Source organism: Lepisma saccharinum, chromosome 9 (assembly GCF_977018435.1).
Source record: "Lepisma saccharinum chromosome 9, izLepSacc3.1, whole genome shotgun sequence".
NCBI lineage: Eukaryota > Metazoa > Arthropoda > Insecta > Zygentoma > Lepismatidae > Lepisma > Lepisma saccharinum.
The window spans coordinates 86,059,312-86,085,819 of NC_139237.1; the positions used below are offsets into that span (position 1 = coordinate 86,059,312).

At 37.4% G+C, this 26,508-nt stretch overlaps 1 protein-coding gene across 1 annotated transcript in view; it reads right to left on the reverse strand.

Annotated features, from left to right (window-relative positions):
* Positions 1–1,775: 1,775 nt before the first annotated feature.
* The window catches only part of LOC145992808 (alpha-tocopherol transfer protein-like), a 57,312-nt gene continuing 32,579 nt past the window's right edge, over positions 1,776–26,508 (reverse strand). Inside the window, exons 3-7 of the mRNA XM_083129196.1 lie at positions 25,639–25,798; positions 10,314–10,569; positions 7,048–7,158; positions 4,658–4,763; positions 1,776–3,311 (exon numbers count right to left, since the gene is read on the reverse strand). Coding sequence (XP_082985322.1) covers positions 3,160–3,311; positions 4,658–4,763; positions 7,048–7,158; positions 10,314–10,569; positions 25,639–25,798 — 785 coding nt within the window. The 3' untranslated portion in view covers positions 1,776–3,159. The remainder of the gene's footprint in view (positions 3,312–4,657; positions 4,764–7,047; positions 7,159–10,313; positions 10,570–25,638; positions 25,799–26,508) is intronic.

Here is a 26,508-nt window from a genome sequence, read left to right on the forward strand (position 1 = left end):
TACAGCACGGTCTGTAATGAGAGTAGCAGTCTGAAACTTCGTAGATATGCTAATGAAGCAATGCGCTCGCGAATTATGCAAAAAAAAAGAAATTAGTTCCAATTCTCGCCACCAGGGTAAAAAATGGCGCTGTAAGCAGTCAAAACGTGGAATTTTCCGTAACTCTGACGTCAAAGTCGGTGACATTGCCTAACCATTGTGTGAGCTCCCTGGTTGTTGTTGGTGACGCTTGTTGCTTTTTCCTTTAGTAATGTTCATGTAATTCGAATAGTGAAATTGTAGCGATATTTTATTACAAAGAGTATTGTTTTCTGCGATTTATAGTGTTTTTCCTGTAACTATACCAAGTTTTGACTGCTTACAGCGCCAATTTTTACCCTGGTGGCGAGAATTGGAACAATTTTTTTTTTTTGCCTAATTCGCGAGCGCATTGCTTCATTAGCATATCTACGAAGTTTCAGACTGCTACTCTTATTACAGCCCGTGCTGTACCACTCTGAACACCGTCACTTTAATTATAACCACCTGGTACAAACATGAAAATACATACATGTAATTTGAATCAATGTAAAAACTGGTACGAGAGGTTAAGACAACCAACTGCATAAAATTATATAGGGTGTCATTTTAATGGCGCCCACAGAAGACAGAAATCTATAAAGGACATGAAAACAGACAATTTTTCTCAGTACAATTTTTACCGTTAGTGCGTCATTTCCGCGCTAAAGTCGTTCAAAAAGACCATTCTGTCGCCTGCATGCTGGTAACTTAAGATAGCATCGGTGACGTCATTTTTGCGGTAAAACGGTGCACGGTTGGTATTAACGGGAAAATGTGTCATAAGTTCTCTTCATTTTCAAATCAGTAGATCTTAGAAAATTGTCAATGGTGACACCGGTTGATCACTAATCGTCTGTACGAATTGTCACACTTACCCTTGAAGTCTCATTAACTGATTCTGTTGTACAAATAAACCTGGAAATTCAATCCGCGTATTTATATCCTAATCATATTCTGGAATGATCCGCAGATAAAACATTTCGTTAATATTGTCAGTTGTTCGACTCCGCCTCTTATTCAAGAACGTTCCCTCACATTTTCCAGAAGCAAGCAAATTGTCCTACCTACTTATAGGTGGCGCTACCATTGTTGTGCAACTTCCAAATGTAGACAAATCTTTAAGCAATACTCACACTCGCTGTGTGATAACGCCGAAAGCGCAAGAAAAGTTTACGTGCAATATTATCATGAGGTTATCTCTCATGATTCTAGAGCATTCTCCGCCTTGCCTCGATAATTATCTCTCTCATTAAATTATCGTCACAATATTTACATGGATTCAACCCCATAACATGCCAAAAACATTTTATTTAGTGTAAACTGTAAAATTTCTGGGAGAGGGGGCTGGAGCCTCCTAAGCCCCCACTTGGATACGTGCTTGACTACGCCCTCTAAAGCGGTTGTCATTGTCATTACTGAAAAATGGTTGTGAAATTCCGAAATTCAAGTTTGAACATTTTTGGATCGCACATCCATCACAAATACATATATTTCCGTACAATCAAATTCAAGAAGTGCCCATGCAATATTAAAATCAGTATATAATTAAAACAAAAAAAATAACTTACTTGAATTTCAAGAGACATTTTTTGTTACCTATAATATGTTGTTATTCACCACACATGCAAGAAAGGAATTAACTTGGATTGCTTTCGCATAATGTACGTAACTTAATTCATAATTTTTTAGATTACGAAATAAAAATAAAACAGTAGTTTCAGATTGTTTTTCAATGTTACTACTACATCCACAAGTTACAGAAACTCAAATACATTACATAAACCTTAATATAAAACAAAACACTATGACATATATACACGGTCTCCTATATACACAAAATACCACACATGTTAAAAATTGTGTAATGAATAATATTTACATGTTTGATGTACAAGAACACTACAAGTATTTGTAATATTAACTGTTACTTCTCTTCTTGTTTCATGATCAAAAATGTTCTTGCATTACTAAGGAAGGTCAACAAGTAGAGAGTGTTCTTGTATCCAATATCAAGAAGATAAATCTTGTAAAAATGATTGTAATCATTCTTTATGCTTAAGAGTAAATAATTATGAGACAGATTTAAAACAAGGAATCGCTTTGTGAATTACAACACTAGTTCCAGTTGTTGACTCAACTTATAGTTAATGTTTTCATTCCCAAAGTAACATTTATAATGGATGTGAAGACAGCTGGTTCATTTTTGCTTCTCGTTTATTGGTCGTCGAATTGGATCCGTCTGTGCTATGGTCATGCCCTGAAAAATACTCTTTATCCTGACGAGCTCAGAAATGTTGTAAATGCACTTTTAAAAAACATCTAGTCCTGTTTTTGGCGTATAATATTCTATTAGTGAGGAACGTTTGATCAATGAAAGGGCAAGTGATGACACTGTCCAACTTCCCTCCGGGTTCTGTTCCATCGTTAACTCCACTTACCAGATGGCAGCACCATACGCATCTTTGAAATTTAATCTTGTAGCAGAGTTGAATGAAACAGACTCAATTTTGAGGAAGTGGAACTTAATTTTATGCACATCTAACAACTAACCGATACTCATCCATAAAAATTAAAAATCATATCTGAAGATACGTATGAATAAGCAACAACTGATGTGCATTATTTTCTGGTGAGTAATTATGAAATGGAAAATGCACAATTTTTACTGTAATTTTTTGGCTTGAAGTTTTGGTGTATGGGAAGGTGATATGATTATGCAGGTTGTGATAATTACTAAATATTACCTAGATAGAAATATATATATTGAAATCAATAGCTATAGATGTAATACTTCAAATTGATGAACTGGAATTGAAATTCCAATGTTAATTTGATTCAGAGAGCATTACTATGGAAAGTTTGAGAACCAAATAAATGCATTGCAATAACCATCCTAAAAATGGTAAACTATTCTCAGATATAAAGAGAGAAATAACTGCAATGTAGTTCAATATCAAATTACCATTGTGCATTAATGAAAAAGTAATTAGTGGCATATGCTAATCTTTGCATCTTGTCACCACAGACCACTCACAGCTATATTATGTTTCTTTTCTTAGTTGTAAATGTTTTTGGAGTCACTAAAGTGCCAATCACAGACTAATCGAGGGTTAGTTGACGAAATGACCCTTCCACGCCGAAAAGGTCACCTTGGGTCTTTGGTCTTCCAGGCCTCTTCCTCTCGTCTGATTTCAGGTATTCCTGCTGGAGGATCCAGTCTCGGTTGTTCTCCAGACATTTCACCCAGTTACCTGGAAGACAGCAATATGTAAGCTTAAGGAGAAAACAATAATCTCTGGAGCACGTGAGCGAAAACAACTCCTCTGAGCAAGAAGTGATTCTAGAGACCAATGAATGCGTGCGAGGGGAAAATGTGACTGCAGCTACCAGCCGTTTGCAGCAGTAAGCACTGCTTTGCTCCGCCCATTTGCGCTCTCCCCTTTTCTACGATTATGCACGGCCTTGCTCCACAGATTCCGGAGACAGAGTATATGATGACGACATCACAACCAGTGGTTTAAAACGATAAAGTAAAGACATGCGTTCATTGCACTTCAAAACTTAGACATTTTATATGAAATCAATTTTAACGCCCCTTCTGTGCGTAGGCGTCGTTGCACGATTTCATGCATAAATTATATATTGCTCTAAATAGGTATAGTATCTAAAAACGTGAAACCGATTATGACCTATATGCATAGCTTTCTAATTAAATAAGCATGCATGAGTAAACATGAGTGTTCTTTGCGAGTATGCCTCTCTCAATTTCTATCATCCATCTTTATCTTCGCGATTAGCAAGAAGTGGTAGAATAGCAAACTAAATTAACCAAATCAATCAAGACATCACCGACCACTACTATCGGATTAAAAATTATAGATACTCGAGTTTAGACTCTAATTAAAAATTATCCAGTAGACCTACATAGAAACGAGTTGCATCAAAATTTAGCTTATTCAATTCTGCGTTAATTTATGCTAGCCAATTTTTTTTTTCGAGTATGCCTTCTATTTTTTCGTCCTGAGAACAAAAAAACAGCCTTTCTTTTAGTTTTGCAAACGAAAGCTGTTTTTGAAATTCTGTAAATCAAAAACGGGTTGTCCGATCGTTATGAAATTGTAGTAGAGTGCAGGCAGAAAGGTCTTAAACTCAATTATTAATTTTCAGTTTTTCAAAATTTCTAAAAAATCCGTTATTTTCAATTTTGCCAAAAAACTTTTACTTGGTATTCGGTAGTCCTACAAATACAATATTGGTCTTGTTTTGAAGCTCTTTGCATCTGATTTTAAAATCCATTATCGTTGTCAATTCACATTGCGAAACCGATTTTATACAGATTTTTATTCAGCATAGTAAAGCTGTACGTGGAGCGTGGCAACACCGCAATCATTGAGACTAAGCGCCCGCCGGCAGTTTCCGCGGTTCAACGAACATCGCTGTGTGCCGTGTTGTGTTACATGTATAACTCAATTCATATATTTCGTTTCTAACGGTGTTATTCGCCGACATATAGCAATTTGGCTTCACTATGAACACCTAATTACATAAAGTTACACCGTTACATGAAAATCATCAAATATTTATTGAAAAGACTTACTCCAGAATTCATCCAGAGTTCCAGCTTCCCCTCCAAGTTCCGAGGGCAAACTTTCTTTAGGTACACTCTGGTGTAATCTAGTGAGGTCACTGCCATACACGTGGATCTGAAAAGATAAACATACAACAAGTGAATACTACAGAGAAAACCGTGAACTTTTGTACGGGTGTCTACGTATTAGAGATGCATCAGTTTAACATTTCCTTGCCTTATAAATGTATGGAAATGGTGTGATCAACACCACTTCCAGGCTAGCTTTACATTTGAGGATCACCATTTGGTAGTCATTAGATACAGTGCGTCCATTTCCTTGCGAGGCCGAGAGATCGGGAGAAGTGTGGCATGCGGCGCTAACGGAGATGCCGACATTTTCGACCAGTAACGACCCGCTTAAGTTTACCCTCGAAAGCGTTTTGCTTCGCTCGGAATCGTTTGGAGGTTTCGAATGTGCAACACTGTATCAAGATTACGTTGCAGACTAAACCGTTAAAAGTCAATGGTTTCGTGAGCATTGTTTGCAATCTGAAAGCCAGCTTACGTTGTTCTTTCCTTTGCGACTACAGGTGCACTGGACAGAAATGCGAATGGAGTGAGGAACAGACCTTGAACCAAGAGCATGTTAATTTCGTACTGTGCGAAAGAGTGTGGTTTTGGTTACTTGCCGTGCTACCTCTTTGTGTAGTTGCAGTGTGTGTGTGTTGTGTGTAAGTGAGCCGACTGAAATGCCAGCAGCGAAGTTCACGTTAGAACAAATAATTTTTATGTATGACACTTACGTGAAAACAGACTCGTGTCGAGACGTGTGTAGATAATTTGCACAGAAATTCCCTGGCGTTTCACCTCCAGGTAGAGAGACGGTTATATGTCTTGTCCTACATTACGAGAAACTGGATCGGTAAATTTTTAGAACTGAAAGACAATATAAAGGCAGAACTTGGAAGAATTACGGAAGAAGATCTTTTGCGTGTGAATCAAAATTTCATCAAACGATGTCAGGAATGTGTGAATGTAGGCGGACATTACTTTGAACAACTCTTATAACACAGGTTATTATACACATAGTTATTCTTCTGTTTTATTATAACTTTTAACCCAGGACAATTAACGCAAATCGTTGACACTTTAGACCACGGAACTTGTGTTGCATGATGAACCCTGTTGTACAGTGGGATCCATGAGTATTACCGTGCAAATTGTCCATCACCATGTGCGTGCACTTTATGTGACCCAACAAGAGCTTCAAGAATTAAAAGAAAATTCAAAACATGCTGTTGACAGCTTCTGCACCAGCATACTTAAAAATCCATCGCTTAAAGCATATAGGATGCAAGAGAAAAGTTAATGAAAATAGTCATGGACAATTTGCACGGTTATACTCATGGATCCCACTGTACCAAAAAGTGACAGTCTGAGAAGCAGGTATGCCCATCCCCCCCCCCCCCAAGGCCTATGATGCACTTCTCCTCAAATATAGAACATTCCATCCACTATCGCATTTATGCCGAATTACTTACTCAAATTATATTGGCCACACAAAATTTGCAGAACAATATAATACAGACATATTTACAAAGTACTTCAGTTACTATAGGCTCTTTCATGTTTGCTAACATAGCCTATAACGTACAAAACTGCTCAGAATCACTGACATTGTTAGCGCACTGAACTTTGTTCTTCACAGTTTGTCCACAGTAATATTACACTTGTCTGTGGTTTGTCTGCTTGACTAACCTTGTATTAATGTGAACAACACGTTCCTACCTTTCCAAAACTATTCTAAAGGCATAAGAGGTGGTGTTTCATTTCAACCGCATTGCCGCGATCACCCACAGGTAAGTAGAAAAATTGTACGTAATAACTAAAAATCCATAACAAGTCAATCAAAGAAACTATCCCCGCATTTTCGTCTGGAGATATATATGTAGAATTGATATAGAATTTTGTGCCCCTCCCCCAAATTCCTGTGGGCACCCCTGCTGAGAAGCATGTCATCAAGAAATAGAAAAAATGAAAAGCAGAACATAGATGAATAAGAAAATAACACTTTCTAACTGAAGCAGCACATACAAAATGTCAGTATTATAAATCTTATCTTATATACACTTACTGTGTATTCTATACAGTTAAATGAGAATATTCCATTCTATATGCTAGAAATATTTTAAAAAATTATCTTGTATTATGTCAAAATATTTACATCATTACAAGCAAATTCGATAAGTTAAATAGTACAAATTGATAATTATGTCTTCTCAAAGAATGAACCGTTTTCGTGTGCGATTGTGGCTGTCCAAAACGATCATGCTAAATTTTTACTACTTATCTTACATATCCTTATACTTATTCTTATTGAGTACCTACTCTAAAGTTATTTATTTATAAATACTCACCCTGTTACGAAGTTTTTCCTTCATGAAGGATTTGAAAATGGTAATTGTCTTATGTACAAATGGTGGTGCGTTGATTATATGGATCTCTGCTGTTCGTTGTGGATATGCTTCCTAGAGAAATATCAAAATAGAATCAGCCTATGATAGTTACAAGTATAGAAAATGAATTGAAGTAACACAATGTGTATGTAAACATGAAGTACAATGTGCACATATATGGCAAAAGTGACAAAATTGAGGTAGGGCAAAAATAACCAAATATGTGACTTGATTAGGTTAAAGTAAGTCGTTGAGTGACGAATTTGTAGTGTATTGGCAACATGTGCAATAAAATAATGTGTACTTGTGGACACATAATATAAGTAATCATCAAAGAATAAACAATAAAAGTGTTAACCTCATATATAATGTTTTAAAATCTCATTCGTTTTATGAGAGAGAAATCAAATGTCAGTAGTTATGCAAGAATTGAAATGAAAACTTGTAGGATATGGTTTATTGATTGTCAGTTCTCACATTTGGCTCAAAAGTGATGATTCGTCCAAGAATCATGTACAAATAAATAAAAAATATGATAATAACTGATTATAACTTTAATAAACTATTCCTGTTTCTTTCAGTGATCACAGTTGATAATAAAATATGAAGTGTTTGAAATCATTCCGTTTGTTAATTACTATGACTAAATTCAACCGTTCTCAACTATACACACAGATCTAAACAAAGAATGTTGTATAAAATATTTAGGGACTTTCTCTGTAAACTTCAAAGAGTATGTTCAGGACATACCATGATGGATTCTCTCCTGTCCCCCTCCCCTCCTCCACACATGCGTTTGTGTTCCCCTCTTTCTGTCTTCCCTTCTCTGTATGTTCTTTGTTTGTCTCTGTCAGTGTGTCTGTTTGTTATCTCTCCCCTGCTGAAAGTTCTGTCCACTTTTTTCAGTAGATCAATAGGTGTTTTGAAACATCTACTGTTCAGATTTTCAAACAGATATAAAAATAAATTCTTAATCAGGAGGAATGAAATGTAATATTTACAGCCAACATGTTCAGCTAAACACACTATGTACAATATTACATGCAATACTAGAGAACATTTCACTTTTAACTCTTTTACTGCCACTGAGTTTCAATAGAGATTTTCGAAAACACAATAGAGTGCAATTGATAACAGTCAATGGCGTAGCAAGGTTATTCAGTTTTGGGGGGAGCAAATCTGAAATTTTGAAATGTGTTCCGGTGAAACCATTAGCAGAAACGAAGGCTTTACTGTTATTGTTATTGATTTGGTGTTTTAAGTCCACTTTATGCGCAGTAAGGCTAATCGGAACTGGACCTATAGTTTAAAGTGGGATCCGAACCACTGTGCCAAGTGCCTCCACAGGGTATCGAACCCGGAAACCCTTGATTAAAAGGCAACGACGCTACCACTGCGCCATTGGGGAGGCCCAGACACGAAAATGCGTTAGTCTAGTAAATATTATCTCAAAAGTCTGACCTTATCCATTAAAAATTGAAAGGTAACTTTAGAACAGGAGTGAAATTTCCAGGCAAGCTAGACTATCCGTGAAGCCTGAAGCCTATATAATAAAATACAGAAGACAAATCGATCAGAAATTGTGAATAAAATTATTAATTTCAATGAGATGATGATGGTGATTTTGGAGTTAGCAACCTGATTTCTTAGGAGTTGACTACCTTATTTCTCAGAAGTTTGCCATTGGCATAGCATAGGCCACGTGCCATACTGAGATAGCCCAGATATTGGAATCAGCATACGTCACTGCATTAGAACTACACAATATTGCACTTCGTCTAGAATCCAAAAAAGGTAATTTTAAAGTGCATTTTTTTGCATTTTTTCCAATTTTCAGGTTTTAGGTAATTTTCACCGATTTTCGGCATTTTCCCGTCATTTTGCGCAATATACGGTGTATTCTTTCGTCATATTTTGTCACTTCTTTCATTTTGGTAATATTCTAGAGTCTCTTCACCAAGGTGAACATAGGCCTATCTGGCAGGATTGCAATTTAGAAGCAAAAGAAATGCTGAACTGGTGACAGTCTTTGTTGCGTCAGTGGAAACCATCAGGTGCCCGTCTGGGGCAAACTGGGAAATTAATGCATTTTACACCAATTTATTCAGTGTATACGACCTTTTCATTAAATTGCTTTAAAATTATTCGGTTGTTTCCATTGGAAATCCTCGTTGCGTATTTTAATTGAATGTGTATGTGGTATCATTTGGTGCCTTTTCTTTTCGAAAGAAAGATTGCGATTTTTCTAATTTCATTTTCATTTCAATTTTTAACCTGAAACTAACAAATTTACTTGTAATTTTTTGCGTTTTTACGTCATTTTTTCCCATTTTTAGGACACTCTATAGGTCATATACCTATATTTTTTAGGTCAACAACTTCCGCTCCCTACTGATTACAAACCAGAAATCAACTGAGGAGTGGATATTTTGGTGTCCTACGTTTGCTTCTGAAGATTTTCTTCAGAATAGTAAGTTTGTTCCCAGCGCAGTGCTCTAGTTTTGCTACAAATATCCCTGAAAATTCAGGAATATTTTTAATCAATCAAAATTTTGTTTGGGGGGGCCACAGTTGCAACTGGTGGGGAAAGGGCCCGTCCTGGCTCCTCCCCTAACGGCGTCCCTGATAACAGCAGATTCTGTCTACTGTAAACAGCAGAGGCGTCTCTTAAACGCACACGGTGCATGCTGGGCATGCGTCAATTGTGGGAAAAAGGACAGCTTGCTCTGCGACGACATTCATGAGCGTTTCTACATTTTAATGTCTTCATATAGGAGAAGTATTTATTTTACACGAGAGCGCTCAACTAAGCTTATATTACATTTCTTGGATCTGAAATGAAAGAAAGTAATAATTCTTTTCCCACAATTGACGCATGCGTCACTTCAGATACAATAAATGTAATATAAGCTTAGTTCAGAGCTCTCGTGTAAAATAAATACTTCTCCTATATGAAGACATTAAAATGTAGAAACGCTCATGAATGTCGTCGCAGAGCAAGCTGTCCTTTTTCCCACAATTGACGCATGCGTTCACGAGACGCCTCTGGTAAACACTAGAAATTTCCAGCAGGGGTTGGTCTCTCTCTCTCTCTCTCTCTCTCTCTGTGTGTGTGTGTGTGTGTGTGTGTGTGTGTGTGTGTCCCCTTCTATCTGAAGACAGTCTCTCTCTCTCTCTCTCTCTTTTATCTATCCTAAGTGATTTGCTATTGAATTGTCAATTCTTACCTGAATGCACATTATGAACTTCTTGGCGTGGACCACGGTGAGCCTGGCCAGATGGGCGAGCTTTATGGCTGCCATATCAAAGATGGCGATGTAGCCGTTCTTCATGTCCTGCTCGTTCATGACGACGTCCACTCCCAGGAGCATGTACTTCACGGCCTGGTGGAACTCGAACCTCGCAGGGTCCAAGTTGTCCCTCAGCCTCACGAACGCCACCTGGTAGCCCTTGGGCGTCAGGTCGGGAAGCACGAACGAGTACCTGCGGATTGGATTGAGGTAGAGTGAGGTTGTTTCCGTAACATCCCTGCTTGATATTGATTGATTGATTTTAATTTTATGGGCACTTGAGCACATAGGCTATATTTGTCAACCACACAGTAAAAGTAAAACCAAATTGGACACTGACCTCTATGCTAAAAACTTCCCTTTTTAATTTCTAAAAAACTTATTCCTTCATTCATTGCTTAATACGCTCTTAAACTATACTGTCTCTGAGGATTAAAGTATAAGCTGAGGCTGTAAATGGTGCACTCAGCACACAGAAGGACAAGTACAGAACAACACAACCGTAGGTCAAGACGCCAGAGCCTCGTTGGCCTGCAACAAAATGAGCTCCAAACCTGGCGTAACTTAGTGGGGGCAAGGGGACACATGCTCCCCATTTTCAGGTTGGTTTATTCAAATTGACAAGTTAGGGGACCGGACGAACAATGTAATGAAGAGTAATATACAGGGTGTTTCGTAAGTTCGTTTACAACGCTTGGGAGGTGAGTAGTTGTATTTGACCTATTATAAACCCAAGAAAGTATGAACCCCCCTCAAGCAGATTTGGCTACACTTAAACCTAGCTCAACATGCCCATATGAGCTTTTTGCTCAAGTGTGGAACCCTGTCTAATCCAAGATTTTTGTAAAAAAGCCCTCATGGATTCCATGAGAAAGTATGACCCTCCTCAGATTGATGTGCCTACACTTATAAAAGGCACTTCTGTGAGATTGCTGTCCATAAATTTGTTAAAAATATGCCCCTCTTGATATTTTTTTTTGGCCACACTTAAAACTAGGCCAAGACACACCCACACCCACCCACCCACATACACACACACACATACACACATATTTACTTCCAATTTAAGTTTAATTGGACCCCAGCCTCAACTTGCATATCCAATATTAAAACAATGCAATATGCAGAGACCCTCTAGAATTGCTCTGTGACCCTCTCATTTCTTACATCATAAACATATGATTTTTCACCTATGAGAATAACACTACATATGGTGCCATCAGGTAATGCCTCATGGAATTCACAGATAATTTTAATATTTGTCCTGTCATTCACCACAACTTGTTTTCTTTTTGAAGCATTGATTACAAACATGGGTCTCTGTGCTTTGAATTCATCTGGTGTGTAATACATGTCAGTATTGCCTGTAGTGACCCTTTTGAAGGATGTAAATGCCTCATATAATTTGAGGAAATCATCCTTGGACATGTCTAAATTATAATTTTCTCTAGGAAATACCTCATTTCTGCCATTTTTAAGATATATGTTCTTGATGTTGCAGCTATCAAATTTACTTGAATTTTTTTCCTGATTGTTGTGTCTTCCAGTCTGAAACAATACCACTACAAAATCAGGCATGTCATATTGAATACTGGAGAATGAATTTGTGGCATCAAATTCATAATAAGAACCAGTTGCGGGCTTCTGTACACATTGATATGTATAAAATTGCAGAGGAATCTGTGGATTTTTTATTATATCAGCTTTGTATTTAAGAGCATAACTGGCCTCATACTCAACAACAGGGATTCTTAACTCCATAGTCTGAATAATGCATTTGCCCTCATCAGGTAGGGTATTAGGCAGAGCTTCTCCTGTAGAGTTTAATGCACTGTACCTCATCAAAGCATTATTATCATTTGCAGCTCTTCTAAATGTGATTCTTAAACCACCCTTCCACATAATATCTTTGTAATCTGAAAAGAATCCTGGCAACAGGCGCATGGGGAACAGCACTGTGTGGTTTTTAGATAATATTTTATCACCAGCCTCAAATCCACCTATTTTGTAGTATGAAGCCTCGGTTTTGGATAATTTTAGTGTGGCCAAAGCTGTGGAGGTAATGCCGGGATAATCCACTCTGTTTATAACAACGCCATGCTTTCTGATCTCAATTTCAGAGAATAGATGTGGCACAAAATTATCTACCAATCTTATATTTGAATTTGCTGGATAATCTGTTCCATCGAGCTTTACAACATCAAATTTGATGTATAAATCTGCTCTGTGAGGGTGTATAAAGCCATCCCCTACATCAAGATCAACCTCAATTTCTGTGTTGGGTTGATTTAAATTTGCAAATGTCCTCCTGTTTGGGGGGAATGATTGTAGCTCATAACTCTCAATATTTTCCATTTTCTTCTTGTATGTATTTTTATTTAAATATTAATTTCTATGATTGCAGTTGTTGTGGCTCCAGCAAAATCAACTAATTCTTCTTTTTCATTAGTGACCATCAATTCAATATAATCTATTCTATTATGACACACAGGAAAATATAATGTTGGTGATGGATTGTAGATGATTGGCTCCATAAATTCAGAATTAGGTTTGAATGTTGCAATAATCCCAGTTTGTTTGTGAGTGCCTATGCTATTTGATTTGGTGATCATACCCTCAGCCACATTACAGTGAATATTTAGAGTCTCTATGGCTAAGAATTTAGGTATATTCATAGCAGTGTGTTTGATGCCTGGTTCAAGTTTTGTGTTGTTCTCAAAGCCCAACAGCTCTCCTATGGTACACAGATCCACTGTTTCTGTAGCAGATACAATTTCTACTCTGTGAGTGACAGAATTTTGAGTTAATACTATACCTCTGGGTAATTGAGCATTTAGAGTGGATAGATTATATTGCCCTGGAGTGATGACAATTTTTTCATCCCCTACTGCAATTTTGTTGTTGTGGTGTGTAATATTTGGGATTAGGTACATGCCATAAAATGCTCTGAGAGCTATTGTTTTGGGATATACAATATCATCATGCAATTTGAGTTTCAATATTGAATTTTGGCTGGTGAGATGAAATACCCCCATGATGTTTTAAATACCACAAGGCTTTTTGAAAATCTTCAATTGATGGTTTATTTATTTGAGACATATATCTAAGAACAGATAAACACAAATGTCCACAATTAACATCTTTGAAATTTTGAACACGGGCATTATTGTAATAAAGATTAGCTGAATTTAGATATTTTATTAAATTTTCAGGTGGAACACCTCCAAATGAATCAAACACAAATGCCTCATTTTTTAAATATTTAAGATAACAAATCCAGTGAGTGCCCTGATTTTTGTACTTATCCAAATTAACAATGCCACACTCTTTGTTGAGTGGTTGTTCTGGTAAAGAATCAGACATGTACACACCTCTAAAATGTTTGATGCCCAGTGGCTTGATTAAAGCTTCAATATCTTGGTTTGTAAGCGGCTCTTGTATTTTTAAACTTATTCATGGCTCTCTTAACACCTTTGCCTTGTTTCTCCATGGCCAGGTTATGGCGCTTCTGCTCATCTAATTCTGCCCTATTTTTCTTGGCATCTATTACTGTTTTTGCTATGGCAGCTGATCCCCCAGCCAAGCTCCCAACAGCCCCGAGAGCAGCTAAGATGGCCGGGATTGTAAATATGAATCCCCCCACATGTGATTTTTTTCTTGATTGCTGTAATTTTTTTAATTGGGGGGTACTAAGTAACAATTTCATACCATGACCCTTGGCAATACATGAATTTTTTTTCTTGCGCTGCTTTTTGGTTAAAAGACTGTCAATAGGCCCAAGAGATTTGAGACCTGCATAAGGTATTTGATACATAACACCCTTGGCCTTCATTGTAGGTTTATTATATACATATTCACAACCCCCACCCCAATTTTTGTTTGGTGCTCATAGCTATGGTGGTTCCCAATGCTGCTATTTTTTCACTTAAAGAAGCATCTTTGCTTACAAATCTACCAAATGCAGCCTTTTCTAATTTCTTGTCTGCAACATGTCTCTTGTCAAGATCAGAATGTGTGTTGTATGCAATATCATGGTCTCTACAAGCAGCATCTAGGGGATTAACACCAGGATCACCTCTGTTTAATCTATGGTCCAATTTTGTGCCTGGACCACAATACTGATAGCCTGGAATATGCAGTTCAAATGGCAGCTTGTTTATAATGTCATTAACAAGGCCCCGACCCTCAGAAATATTCCAAAATTTGGGGGGTAGAGTATTAATAATTTTTATAAGATATCCAATCCCCTTAGTGTCATTCACTATAAAATTAGACAATTTTGTGCTTATCATGTCCATAATTCCAACCTTTTCATTGTAAAAATTGTGGTTCCCAGCATTTTCCTCCCCAGCTATCACCAATAACCTATCTACAAGTTTCCTGACATCATCAACCCAGACAAATTCTTTAGGCAGGGTGTTGTATTGTTTGATTCCACTGCCAGTCTTGATTTGTGACCATATGGGCTTGATTAAATTGTTGTATTTTGCCCCACTGCTCGACTTGACTCTTTTTTGTGTGGGATCATTGTTCTGGTATAGAGCATCTGATTTTATTAATATTTCTTTGTAATCCTCATAATCTTGATCTGTATAGCTGCCAGGCCTTTTCCTAGTCATCAATTCCCACAATCCAGGTGTTCCGAGATACTTAACAAAAGCACCTTTTTCTCCAAGTCGAGATTCTGAATATACAATTATATCATCTCCCATAAATGTTACTCTGAAATTGCCAATTCTATGTATGATGCTCCCATCAAGCTCTGTGTCAGCATATAAGCCAAAAACCTCATCTTTATTGTCTTTAGGTGTGGTTAAATATTTTTGAGCAAGAAGACCCAATTCAATAGGATCCTGACTAGCCTCAATTCTTCTAGGAGCAATAGGACTAGGTGTATGAATACTGGAAAGTGGGGTGAATGGATAATCTAATATGTTCCTAGCAGCTACAGGTACAAGCTCTGTGATCAAATTTTGATTTTGCTCTGTAACAGTTTTGATATTCTTACCTAAATTATTAATAGCATCAATTACAGGCTGTTCTGTTTGTTTGTGTTTTTCATAAATTCCCCGGTTCTCTGATTTCCATCCCTTAAATCTTTTTACAAGATAATCTCTTAACTTAAGATCATCAATTATTGGCCTTTTCATGTTTATTTATATATGTTTCAATGTCTAGAAAATTGTTGATTTTATTTCTGTATTTGCCACTCTTGGGTGTTCTTGTCATATCAATTGTGACAAACCCATAACTGTCCTGGTTCCAGCACCTGCTGCAAAACTTAGAAAAATCATTGTAGCTCAGGTCCCCACCTACATATTCATCATGTATGTGTTTGAGGTTGGTATGGTCTTGATGAAACACACATATAAAATTGCTGTTGTCTCGGATCAGCTGCTTCGGAATTTTTGAAAAAGTTTGTGCCAGGTAGAAGCAATCAATGTTTTTGTGCCGGCCCTGTGTAAAGAAGTTTCTAACCTTGTTTTGATTATCCAATATAATGTCATCAAACACAACAACAGAATTATCGAGACAGTCATGAAGTGGCTTAACATCTGGTTCAAAAGTGGCAATATCCAATCCATCATAAAGCTTCATCAGCTGCTGATATTTTAATTGTTCCAAGCTCTTAGAGAAGATATACAAGTGCCTGTTTTTCCAGTCTAACCAGTTGGGTGCCAATAAAAAATTATCAACTATTAGTGTAGTTTTACCACAAGCAGATGGCCCAACAATAAGACACCTAATATTATCAGGTAGCAATTTGCCATTTCTCTTATTCTGTTGTTCAGGTTCTGGCAGCCTTTTTATAACATCCCAGGTGCTCATATTATTATTTTGTTTGCATCGATCCAGCTGTGTTCTGGGAGTCCTAGCCATTTGACAAATAACTTGTTGCCTTTTCTGCGGATGATTTTTTCTATGAGATATGTGTCAGGCTGTTTAGTTTTGCTGAGCTCTTGTTCATAGAACCTGCCTTTGAGAATTTCTCCTCGGTGATCCTTTATTATATATGTGTTAAGGGTCCCGGGTTTAACTTGAACCACTGTAAATAATTCAGTGCTCCAGTTTCTTGTAAAGCCTCTCTTGAATAAGTGCTTATATTTACTGATTCTTACTTGATCACCAATCTTGTATTTGGCCTTTCTTGTTGTTGGCTGGTATCTAGGATAATAAACAGTGCTGATCAATTTTTGCTCATCAGATGAAGTTACTTCAGAGGGTTTCATGTTGATTGTGGAATGGACAGAATTGTTATATTTATGTAGAAGTTCTGGAAGAATATTAATCCATTTATAATTACCCTGCAGTGTAAATTGTTTATACATAAGATTTTTTAAGGTTCTGTTGAATCTCTCTACAATTGAGGCTTTGAGATCACTGTAACTCGAATAATGTTTTATTACCTGGCTTTTAATAAATTGTTGAAACACTGAATTATAAAATTCTTTGCCATTATCTGTTTGCAAATAGCGCGGGGATCTTCCACTCTGATTGATGATTGTCCTAAAAGCTTCTGTAACACATTTTCCAGTCTTGGATTTGAGTGGCACAGCCCAGGCAAATTTTGAAAATGTATCTATGATAGTGAGTAGATACTTGTAGCCCTTGTTGATTTTGTCTAAGTTTTTCAACTGTCCACTTGCCATTTCAATCAAGTCGCTTTGCCATAAATCATCTATGCCCTTTGTGACTACTGGGAGTCTCTTAAAATTATGTCGGGCTTGTCTGTGTAATTCATCAACAATAATTTGTCTAGACATAATATGTAAACAAGAATATTGCAACTATGGGGTGTTCAGCAGCTGATACTGCAGGATTTTCTAAATATAATTTGTCCCCTATTTGTATTTTAAATTCCAGAGAGCCATAATCTTCAACATAGGCTGTTTCCAATGTATTGGGGTCTGTAAAATCCTCCAATTCCACACTGGTGATTTTCACTTTGTTATCAGCATTTGTTATTGATAAGGTGGGGTAGTGGTGTGCCTGTGGCTGTAGCCAATATTTGATCTTGATTGGTCTCAATGTGCCCCCAACAAAAAATTGGTAATAAAATTGTGCAGGGGACAGCATATATATTTTGCCACCTGGTGTAAATGGAGAATCATATTCTTTGTTGGGGATGCTGTACAATTCAAGAATTACTGAATGTTTAGGATTTTCAATTATGCCTGTTATTTCTTTTTCTGCTGTGAGCAATCTGCTTGTTACAGATTCAAGGTGCTCATTGATGGTCCTAACAACATCATCATGGCCTGGCTTGATTTTTATGTCCACAACAAGTTTTTTGTATTGCTGCACAATTTCTTGTAGCTGGGTGGCAAAAACAGACAGAGCATTTGCTTGATTGGATTCCATGGTCCCTAGCTGTTGCTTGATATTAGCTACAATTTGTTGCAAATTTTCAACAACTGCCAATTTTGAATTTTGAGCTGTAAGATCATGGACCTGTCTTCTGATATCCTCAAACAGGGCATGCAGTTCATTAATATGTTGATTGGTTGGAAGAGTGGCAACTGTCTGTGTGAGTTGTTTGATCTCTGCCTGGATATTCTTGATATCTTCTGATTTCAATATCCTATTCACTGCCCTCTTAATATTTTTAAGTTCCTGTGATGTAGGCAGATTTGATACTGTATTTTGCAAAGATTCAAGTGCCAATTTCACATTGTAAATTCAGAAGCATCAGCCACATTTTGCATAGCATTTTGGAGCAGGGCTATATCTGTCTAAAAGGGTGTGGATTGTTGTAAAATTTCAAGTTTTGTTTGGATATCATCTATCAAATGATGAAAATGAGACAGTTCAGATTCAGTGTTGAGGTTTTCAAGCTTTGTGATTTGTTGCTGGACACTGACAAGGGTATCTACAATCCCAGGCAATCGGGATTCAAGTACATTTGCCAAATCACTTTGCACTGCTGCTATTGTACCTTCAAGATGGGTTATGGAACTTTGAATTTTTCCAAAATCTTCATATGTTTCAAGTTTCAGCTTAATATTTGCAACACTCCGAGTTATTGCATTCAAAGCATCAGCAGATGGCAAATTGTTCATAAAATTTTCAAGTGTCTCAATTTTTTCTTTAACCTCGGCTATGGCATTGTTCAGAGGGTCCAGATTAGGTATTTGGAGTGACTGAATCTGTTCCTTTAGAGTGGAAATCACGAGATCAAAATCTTCTTGTGATTTTATGCTTTTGACAATTGTTTGGAGCTGTGCCTGGACATTATTTATCTGCTCTTCTAATTGTTGTTTCAATTGCTCAGAGTTGGTGGCTTGGGTCTTAAATTTGGCTTGAAGAGCTGCAACAGCTTCTTCTAAACTTTGAAAATTATCCAATGTGGCCAGGTCAGTATATTTCTGAAGCAATAATTTGAGTTCAGAATCAATTTTAAGAAGAGGGTCCATGCATTGTGATTGCAAATTTGTAATTTCTAATTGAAGACTGGCATTGAGTGTGATTTGTAAAGCTTGTAAATCACTTCTTAATTTCTTGACTCTGACATCAAGCATCAGAATCTCATCACTGTGATCTTCATGTCTTGTATGGCCAAAAATATCATTAGGCATTTTTGTTTTAGTAGTTATTTATTATAGAGTATCTGATTCTTAATTCTATAAAAAAGGGTATAAGCTTATCATAGGATCCAGGGACCTCAATATATAAGCAGTCACCAGCAGAAACAGTATAAACAGTGCCAGAAACCATGTTTGAGTGCTTAATTCTATAAATATTTCTCCCTACTGAAATTTTAACATCACCCTCAGGAGTTGTAATAAATTGCAATTGCCCACCTACAGGTAATTGGTAATAATTTAAATTATTGTTAAATATGTACAATATTTTGCCTGTTTCATCATCAATATCTGTAAGTATGCTGTTCAGATGAATAATTAAGAAACCACTCAGTTTAGACAGCATATCAGGAGAGGGTTGTGGTGTTGGCAGGTCCATAATACCTTGTTTTCTAAACCCAAATAAGTTCATAGGCATGTTTATTTATTTCAAATCATGCTCTGTGTTTGGGCATTGATTGCCATTTTTCAAATCACAATGCCCCCATGGTAGAGTATGTATGCCACATGACAAAATACATCTCTTATCATCATGTGGGTCCAGAGCCACTTTTCTTACAACATTTGAAGTCAATAAGTGATCCACACTCTGGATTCTGGATTCTGATGTTTTGATTAAGCTCTGGGATTTGAGGCAATTTTCATAATCCTCAAATTCAAGCTCTTTGTCAACAGTCACTCTGCCAATGCCCTTGGCTTTTTTGACAACAGCACTACATGTTTCAAAACTGTACATCTTGGCACTTAACCCAACAAATTCTACAATAACATCACCAAGTGTCTCATCTTTTAACTTGCCAGGCACCTTTTTGTTGTGGGGTTGAATATTCAGATGGCCTGGCAATTCACTGGTATCAAAATATTTAAACAATTCAGGCTGGGTCATATCTTTATAAACATCTTCTGTTTTAATATCAAGAATAAAACTATCCGTGTCCATGTACATCAATTTTATATTATCACCATAAAAAGGTTTCAACACATCATAATACAATATTAACATATGTAATTTGGACAATTCCAATATTGCAGCCCCTACATAAATAGGTTTATCAAACTTAATCTTTGTTTTTTTCATGTTGAAAAGTGCCATATTTTCATCATAAATTCTTCTGTAATTGAAATTAGGCTTTGCAACCAATTTTTTGCTCAGGCTGGGGTCAGTAATTATTTTAACATCGGTATGTTTTCTGACATTTTCAATTGTTTTGCCATATACAGAATTGACCATCAATTTAAACAAGGCCTTATCAAATTGGCTCTTTGCAGATGTTCGAAGCTCCGTGTTTGTATTAATATATGATTTCAACCATTCTGAGTGCCTGAACCTCAAAACTTTTCCAACTTTGGTCACTTGAACACCATGTTTCATCAGGAACTGGAGGTTTTTGTAATATATGACATAACCCTGTTTTGGATCCAGTGTCATCATGAGCTTCTTCTGTTTAGAGCCAGGTGAGCACTGAACCTCGGGAATTGGGGGCAGATCAGAAAATTTGTTTTGTGAATCACCAGGAGTTGTCAGATCAACCTCTAAGAATAGGCCATAATTACTGTCATCAAAGTTCTGAAGATCCTCAATATTGAAATCTTCAACCCATTCAAGCCCTGCATATGGCAGTTTTTGCATCATGGCATGACCATAGAGGCTATTTGCATCCACATACACTATATAATTTGATGGCCGTGTTGGATCATAATCAGGCATATATTTGTTATTTGCTCTGGCATATCTCTGAGAACATTGCACCATGCCTCCTCTTATACATTCCTCCATAAACAGATACTTATTTTGATCTTGGATCAAATCCAATGGCATTTTAGTGTTTAAAAACATTGCGGCCCATGCTAGGCCCGGGGCACTGTAAAAATACACTGGGTCCAGTTCATAATTTTGCATGGAAGATTTTCTGAATGCCTGCAATATATATGCTAAGAGGGTCACATCAAGTTTCAAATATGCCATGTGATAATCACCAAATGTCTGGCATTTTAAATTGTTCCACATCAATTGGGCATGGTGATAATCTTCATCAGTGATTCCAGATCCTCTGATTTTGCTGTAAAACTCTTCTTGTGGTGGCAGGGAACACTCATCAAATTTAGAAAAATCTGTAACATAATCATATGGATATACACCCTTCCGCCTAATTAATTTCAGGTCCTGATTTGGAAACAAGGCACATGTGATTTTGAATTGATCATCAGATAATTGAGTGGCCAGTGTAGCCAGGCTAGCAGATAAAATTCTGTAAGAATCAAGAAATCTTATGTGAATAGGAACACCATTAACTTTAATTATTTTAATAATAGATATATATTTCTCAACATTTTCAGCTAAAATATTTAAATTCTGTTTGTCAAACCCCTCATATCTGATCAGATGATGGAAATCATAATTGGATGCTCCATGGCAAAATATGGGGATAAATTTTGGTCTCTTGATCTTAATATTACAGCTATTACACAGGGCCATTTTGAATTTACCATCTGTATGAGAATGGTGTTTCACCTTGATATTTGTATCTGAAAATTCAGAATCACATACCGGGCATTTTTCTGCATTGTTGAAATCTTCAATCTGTTTCTCTGTTAAAGGCAACATGGGTTTTGATTTTAATAAGATATTAGATGCTATGTCACGGCACTCATTTTCTATTTTATGTGCAAATATTTTGATGGCATCTGGCCCCATGTATGAATCTTTTTTAGTAACAACACCATCCTGTACAACCACATAATAAAAACTGGAAGGTTCATGTAGCTGGTATGGTGTAATTGAAGATTCTTCAGGATCTGGATTGCAGAATGCAAGAGATTTGAGATTTGATTCAAAATCACAGACAATATATGCTGGGTGTTCCAACAAGGCTTCAAACTTTTTGAATTTGCAATTTTCACGTGGATTAGGCATCACCATATGAACAGGTTTATGATTTTTACAGTATTTCAGATGCTCAATTAACTTGTTTTTAGCAATTTCTGCATTTTTTTCACAAACACCATTCACCATTTTTCTACCATCAAATACACTTAAACATCTTCTGCACAACTTGAATATTGTATTGGATTTGTCTAGTTGTGTTCTCACTAAAGCTTCAAGATTATGTATCAGAGTGTAATGATATATGCCATCCCCTTCAATTAAGAGCAAATCAATCGGAATAGCAGAATCATCATCAAATGTACTGATTCTGAGAGGTTCTATCAAGCAATTGCCACGGCCAGTGGAGCAAATAAATATATTAATAGATAATTGTTTGCCATTGATATGCCTGGCCTTTTTTTCAAATTTATCAATATTCTGAACAGACATTGGATATTCTAAACCCTCCATTGCATCGTCAAAAAGATGTTCATGTTGTTTGTAATAACTTATTCTCTCAGGATGCCTTGAAACTAGAAACAAAGCAGCTAATATACACCACAAAAAGCATTTCTGGTCGGTATTTTCTATATTAACCACGGCTCTTTTGTTTTTAATATTGTCAGGTAATGGCAGATATGTAGATCCTTGTAATGGGCTGAATTCAGAAATATTAACATATAACTTGTGTGGAGAACCGCATAGGCTCCATCCAGACTCTTTTGCTGCAAATTCAGAGTGTTTAATATTCAATTGATCCATCAAACTGCTTATTATTCTGTCTGAATTTGCATTTGAATATACAGGTACAGTTTCTGTTATGTGGGGCTGTGTAAATTTTGTGCCATTTGGCTTCTTATATTGTGTAAACAATTTGAGGGACAGCTTATAAGAACCATTTTGTGCATTAAGAATTGCCTGCAGATCAGGATTTACACTGTTCAAAAAATTCTCAATGCCACATCTTGGCTCTGATACAAACCGGTAATCCCTAAGTTGGGCATTAAAACTGCTATGGATAGGTTCATAGCGTGGCTGCTTTGCAGGTCCAGCATTAACAGGTGCTTCATGCTTCCTTTTCAGACCAGATGTAGATGCTTGTGGGGGCAATATTGATGACTGTGCAGAACAAGTATTTTTATGTGTATATGTGAAGTATTGCATGTTATATTTTCTATGGCATTTGGGGCATATTTTTGTGGGAGTTCTGTATTTGTCTGGGTCACAAATCTTTTGGTGCTTAGCCCAATTGGGGCTGGATATATTCTTATTGCATTGATTACAATATTTTTGACTTGGCATTTTTGTTGTTGTTTATTATATACAATTTCCTGGGATTCAAATCAAAATTCTATGCTGGATAAAAATATCAGTTGGGTTCAGCACTGTGCTGTGTGTGTGTGTGTGTGTGTGTGTGTGTGTGTGTATGTGTGTATGTGTGTTAATATTTTTGGCTTTGGTATTTATATAAAATTTCCTGGGGTTCAAATCAAAACTCTATGCTGGATAAAAATATCAGTTGGGTTCAGCACTGCAACAACACAACCTTACTCTTCAACAGCTCTTACAATACTGGCTGATATGCAATGCAAAATCTCTTTATATACCCTAGGCACGGACCGCATTGAAACAATAAGCCAATCAGAATATAACACATCATCAAATTATGTCATAAGCAACCAATCAGAAAACAACACGTGTTGCAAAAACATGATGCAATATAAATAAACCAAAAATAGGCCACAACTTGGCCACAAATAGACCGGAAGTAGTCAAACCGGAAGTGGACCGGAAGTGGACCGGAAGTGGACCGGAAGTAAATATGTGTGGGTGGGTGTGGGTGTGGGTGTGTAATATACAAGTTGAGCCTGGTGCCCAATTGAACTTAAACCGGAAGTAAATATGTGTGTGTGTGTCTTGGCCTAGTTTTAAGTGTGGCCAAAAAAAATATCAAGAGGGGCATATTTTTGACAAATTTATGGACAACAATCTCACAGAAGTGCCTTTTATAAGTGTAGCCTCATCAATCTGAGGAGGGTCATACTTTCTCATGGAATCCATGAGGGCTTTTTTACAAAAATCTTGGATTAGACAGGGTTCCACACTTGAGCAAAAAGCTCATATGGGCATGTTGAGCTAGGTTTAAGTGTAGCCAAATCTGCTTGGGGGGGGTTCATACTTTCTTGGGTTTATAATAGGTCAAATACAACTACTGAGGTGATTGATTGTACGAGTGAAAATAAGGTAGAAAGTTCATGTAACGAAATTCCGGAAACGGCTTTGTTGCCGAGTTATTGACGTTTGAAAACGTGGGAAAATGATTTTCCGAAGTTAATAATGGCAAAACGGGTGGAGAGAAGTCGTTGATGTTGGGCGGTCCACTAAGAAATTGGGTACGCTCTTGTCAAAAAATCACGCGGCAATGTTGTGCAATATCGGCGCACGGGATTCCCCAAAGGACGCGAACGAAGATGTTGACGGGAGTGGGGTGGGTGTGCATTCTGCGTGAGCTGGTAAAATTGGCATGTGTAGAATGGCACCAAAAAGCAAAAATTTCCTGAGCGAAGGGCACCTTGACGTAAAAACGAAAAAAAATGAACTGTCATAGGTTGCATACCCTGAAGGGCAGATGGGTGTCCGTGTGATATGACATTACGTACCACATTTCCCGCAAGGGGCGCCAACAGTGTAGGTTTCCTCATGAAGGAGCGCACGCGTCTGTGCCATTCGTGCTTCAGGTACTGTGCCAGCAGCAGGTTGTTAAACATTCACGGTTGAATGGAAAGACGTGAGGTTCTTGGACAGTAGTGTTGGGCAAACATTTGACCTAGCAGTGTTACGTGTTAATTTTTAGCCACAGCCCATCGTGTTCTGTGAAGTGCACTAGTGTTAACGGCCATAAACACTTGTAGCCCGGTGTAAGGGATGGCTGCATACACGTCCCAAGAGCTGGCGGACATGCATCTGATTTATGGGGAGGCTGGAGGTAATAGCCATGCTGCAAGGCGTCTGTATGGGGTACGTTTTCCAAATAGGGTGTTACCATCGCACACCTTATTTCAAACTGTAGACACTCGACTTCGGGAAACAGGATCAGTGTTTCCACCTCGTTTCCCACGTTTCCAAACGTCAACAACTCGGAAACAAAGCCGTTTCACTCGTACAATCACCTCCCAAGCGTTGTAAACGAACTTACGAAACACCCTGTATATGTTTTCGGCCGTTTAGGAAACACCCCAGTTTATTTAGTAAATAATAGGTTGAAAAATGTTTTGAGTCTCTTCCTCCTAAGTTAAGACACAGGGTTGATTGTAACCATTGAAAATTAGACCTCAAGTCTGATTCTGCCCTCTCAAAATTAGGTCCTAAGCTACGCCTATCCTTCTAACCTAACAATTCCTTACCTACAATTCCGCTTAACTTTAAAATTCATATGTGGTTATGTTAGGAGGGCCAGGTTGACAGCGCTTAACATTTAGTTTTGGCGTTTGTTGCATACTGGGTGTGCTCCGCACCAGACCCTTGCAGTTACCGGGATGTACTGTGTGGAAATGAGGTTGGGTTTGGGGTTCCTTACACGCCCGTAACATCTGTGCATTTGCAACTTGGAAGCGAGTCACAACTTCCGAAGGCACCAATCAACAAACGAGCCGCTGACGTCATCTCAACCCAACACCTATCGCAAACCCTCTTGCTCAGGCTCTACGCTGTTGGCTAGTAGGTATGCTCGCTAGCTAGGTAAAGTGAGATATTTTCGTAGCATATGTTCTGCATTTGCAGCTTGGGGTCGAGTCAAGATATTTGAAATACGTACCCTATGTCGAAAATTCTCTTCATTTCTGGACTGGTCGGATCTCGGTTGCTGAAGAACTCTGGTGCAGCTGTTCTCATCGTGAAATAGTTGTCCAGCTTTCGCTTCGTCCTCTCCATGCTGCATTTGCACCCTTTGTAGAAGTTGAGAAGGAACTTGTCCTCTGAGGAAAAGAGAAACAATTCTTGGGTTACAAATTAAGTAAAGAGCATTATGCAATACAGGCATCACTGAAAAGAAAGCAAGAATTCAAACTCAAGCACCACACATTATTTTAGATTGGTGAAATAGCACGTAGTTGTTTAATGTGAGTCACTGAAGGTTACTGAGTCTTACAACTTTATATATTTCAACGAATAGATTGTTGAGCTCGATCGTGCATCACAACGAAACACAATTAAGCACCCTCGTATATGAAACATTATAACATTTGGTACATTTTTTGCTGTAACAAATGAAAGAATATCCTAATTTGTTTTTGCATAAAAAGTAGTAGTCAGAAATATGATTAATATATGGAAAGCAGTCCAATTATTACTATCAGACATATTGGATATAATTCATAAATATTATAAACATGGAATGCTGTACAATAATGCTGACAAAGACTTTGTGGGTGACATCTTTTAAGAAGCTGGAGAAGCATTTTCACCACTGGTCACTTCAAGATTCGATACAGAATATCACAGTTGAAATGTAAGGCTATAGTTTCGCAATAGAACTGCAAATAGTGTGAATTCTGTGCAGTGTTCTAATTCTAAATTTAATTTGGATCTGGGGGTGGGTTGAATAATAGCGGATCTAGGGAATAATAACGTCAGCCTTACCTAAAGTGTGTGGAAAGTGTGGTTGTTTGTACAGTGTCTCTCAAAA